Source organism: Volvox carteri (assembly GCF_000143455.1).
Source record: "Volvox carteri f. nagariensis unplaced genomic scaffold VOLCAscaffold_1096, whole genome shotgun sequence".
NCBI lineage: Eukaryota > Viridiplantae > Chlorophyta > Chlorophyceae > Chlamydomonadales > Volvocaceae > Volvox > Volvox carteri.
In genome coordinates, this window is record NW_003308445.1 from 1 (window position 1) to 2,848 (window position 2,848).

Sequence of the window (2,848 nt, forward strand, 5' to 3'; positions counted from 1 at the left end):
CTGAGGATCCCCGTCTAACACACAGAAGGTCCCCAGATTGAAACTGGGTGGCGTCAAAACAGGCACTCACTGGACGACTCACTGGATGACACTTGCTAGAGAAACGGGCGCTGCATCTGGCGAGGTGCATGTCAGTGGGACAGCCGCATTTTGTACCTGGAAGTGACAAATTCAGTGCCAAGCACATCGACTTGTTGTGCGCGCGGGGGTTAGGATCCAAACAGAATGGTTACTGAACGTCATTCAGGCCATTTGTAGTCAAGACTGTATCTTGGAGCCTGTTAGTACACTTGAATAATCCTACTACCAGCCTCCTCCACAAGGCGAGTCATCAGGCAAAGCTGCTGGGTTCGCACCTTCTGGGGACACTCCTTCACTGCTTGATCAGGCTCCCGGGGCTGGATGGGGTTCCTGGCCTCGCCGGCCGGCGTCCTTGGTCCGGGGGGAAGAATGGCTGCTCTCTTGCAGATGGCAGGGTGTTTCGATGTGTTTGATGATGACCATGTCTGGAGAGCGGTCCCGAGGCTTCGGTGGTGCTGTCCGTGGATCCCTAGCTGACATGTTCTGCGCGTTGGCCTGCTGCAGAGCGGCCTGGTCTACGTTGCCGCTCAGAAGCTCCTCTGTTGTAGTCTTCAGACGACACAACCACATAATGGGGGCATCGAAAGATACCGATTGAGACAAGTGTCTTGAATAAGTAGTCATCAGTGACTCCACTTGGGCCTCGCGCCGATAAGGATTCCCAGTACGACTGGGCGGCACCGAATCCAGAAGCCATAGTTCGCAGGAACTACTCTCGCTCGGTCAGACGAAACTGGGACGCAGGTCCCAGCTTTACGTAAGTAAAACCCCCGCCCATACGTAGGTATGGACTTCCGCAGTGGTGCGGCATTAAGGTGGCGGACGACTAACAGTAGTCGCTTAGCCGCCGTCGCCCATACACTTCCGCAGCAGTGCGGCACTTGAATGGCGGACGACTAACAGTAGTCGTGTTACCCGCCGGCGCCTATGGACTTCCGCAACAGTGCGGCATTTGGATGGCGGACGACTAACAGTAGTCGCTTAGCCGCCGTCGCCCATGCACTTCCGCAACAGTGCGGCACTTGAATGGCGGACGACTAACAGTAGTCGTTTGATCCGCCGGCGCCCATGGACTTCCGCAACAGTGCGGCATTTAGATGGCGGACGACTAACAGTAGTCGCTTAGCCGCCGCAGCTAACAGTAGCCGCAATTAAACTAATATCAGTATTAGTTAATACCTGTAATCACCAACCGCGGAATTGACGGGAGTTAGTTAGTAATATTGGAGTTTGGTAAATCGGAGTGGACGAGCTAACCACTGACAGTTAGGATTCGGCACCCCAAACCGTGGCGGGAAACCTTTACAGGATACAACAACTATTTCCCCCCCCTAAAGGGGACGTCCCCGTCGCACACGGCTCGCTATGCAAAACAAGATTAGTAAAACTAACTAACGCGATACCACCTGGGACTGCACCCTAAGACGAGCCGCATCGAGCAATGGTTTGAGGTCGGGGGTGAAGTTACGCGCCGGTTCCCAGCTGTTGTGTTCGGACGAATACCCAGCCCATTTGACTAAGTATTCGTGCACCGTGCGCTTGCGCCTAGCCTTACCCACGCGTCGAGTTCGATAGTCCAAAATTCGTTCCACTGCATACATGGTTTGCCTACCGGACAACCAAGTAGTAGGCGCGGCCTCTATAGCAGCAGGAGGCGCAGGCGCTTCAGGGATGGGCACAGACCCACGATATGGACGTACTAAGGACACGTGAAAAGTAGGGTGGACGCGCATTTCAGGAGGGAGTTCAAGTTGTACAGCAACCGAACCCACCATGCGCACAACAGGGTAAGGCCCAACCCAGCGAGGCAACAGCTTACGGGAACCTTCGGCCAGAGAACGCAGGTTCTTGGTGCTTAGCATGACCAGTTGGCCCTTGGTGAAGGTGACGTCCCGTTTGGACTTGTTGTAGTAGTCCGCTGCGCGCTGTTGGGCTGAGTCAAGGCATGCCTTAGCCTCTGTCAGTCGGGACACAAACGACTTGGCAAAGGTCTTAGCCGCGGGGACGTTTACGTCAAGTTCGCGCAAAACAGGCAGAACAGGATTGTAACCGTAATTTAGAAAAAAGGGGCTTTGACCAGTCGAGCGGCTAACGGCATTATTAATCGCGAATTCGGCCACCGTCAAGCAGGTATCCCAGACAGAGGGTGTTCGACCCGCGAAGTTACGTAACATATCACCTAAAGTCCGGTTAGTTCGCTCGGTTTGGCCATCGGACTGGGGGTGGTAGGCAGTGGAAAGGTTTATGCGCATACCTACCAACTTCCCCAATGCGTCCCAAAATTTACTAGTGAATTGGCCACCACGAACCGAAACGACAGACTTGGGAACACCATGCAGACGCACAACGTTATCAAAAAATAAACGTGCAGTGTGCTCTGCGGTGCAGGATGACGTGGTGGGTGCAAGGTGAACCATTTTCGTCAGGCGGTCGACCAGGACCAACACCGCGTCATACCCCCCCTCAGTTTTAGGCAACGCCACAACGAAGTCCATGGAAACACTCTCCCAAGGGGCCGCAGGGACAGGCAAAGGCTGTCGCAATCCGTGGGGCTTACCAGAGATAGACTTGTTACGCTGGCATGAATCACAGGAGAGGACGTAATTCTCGGCATCCTTAGCCATCCGTGGCCACCAAAAAGAACGCCGAAGAATTTCGACCATCCGTGTGCAGCCAGGGTGACCCGCCAACGGACCGTCGTGGAAACGGGAAAGTAGCTCACGACGCAGGGAGTCGTCATTAGGGACGACGATTGCCGATAAGAGCT

At 54.6% G+C, this 2,848-nt stretch overlaps 1 protein-coding gene across 1 annotated transcript; it reads right to left on the reverse strand.

Annotated features, from left to right (window-relative positions):
• Nucleotides 1-82: 82 nt before the first annotated feature.
• Nucleotides 83-778, reverse strand: VOLCADRAFT_101435 (uncharacterized protein; the record flags this gene model as incomplete). The annotated part of the gene is made up of 3 exons (XM_002959870.1): nucleotides 83-156; nucleotides 357-461; nucleotides 560-778. Coding segments are annotated over 3 exons (398 nt in total), but the record flags the coding sequence as incomplete, so codon positions are not given.
• Between the last annotated feature and the right edge of the window lie 2,070 nt (nucleotides 779-2,848).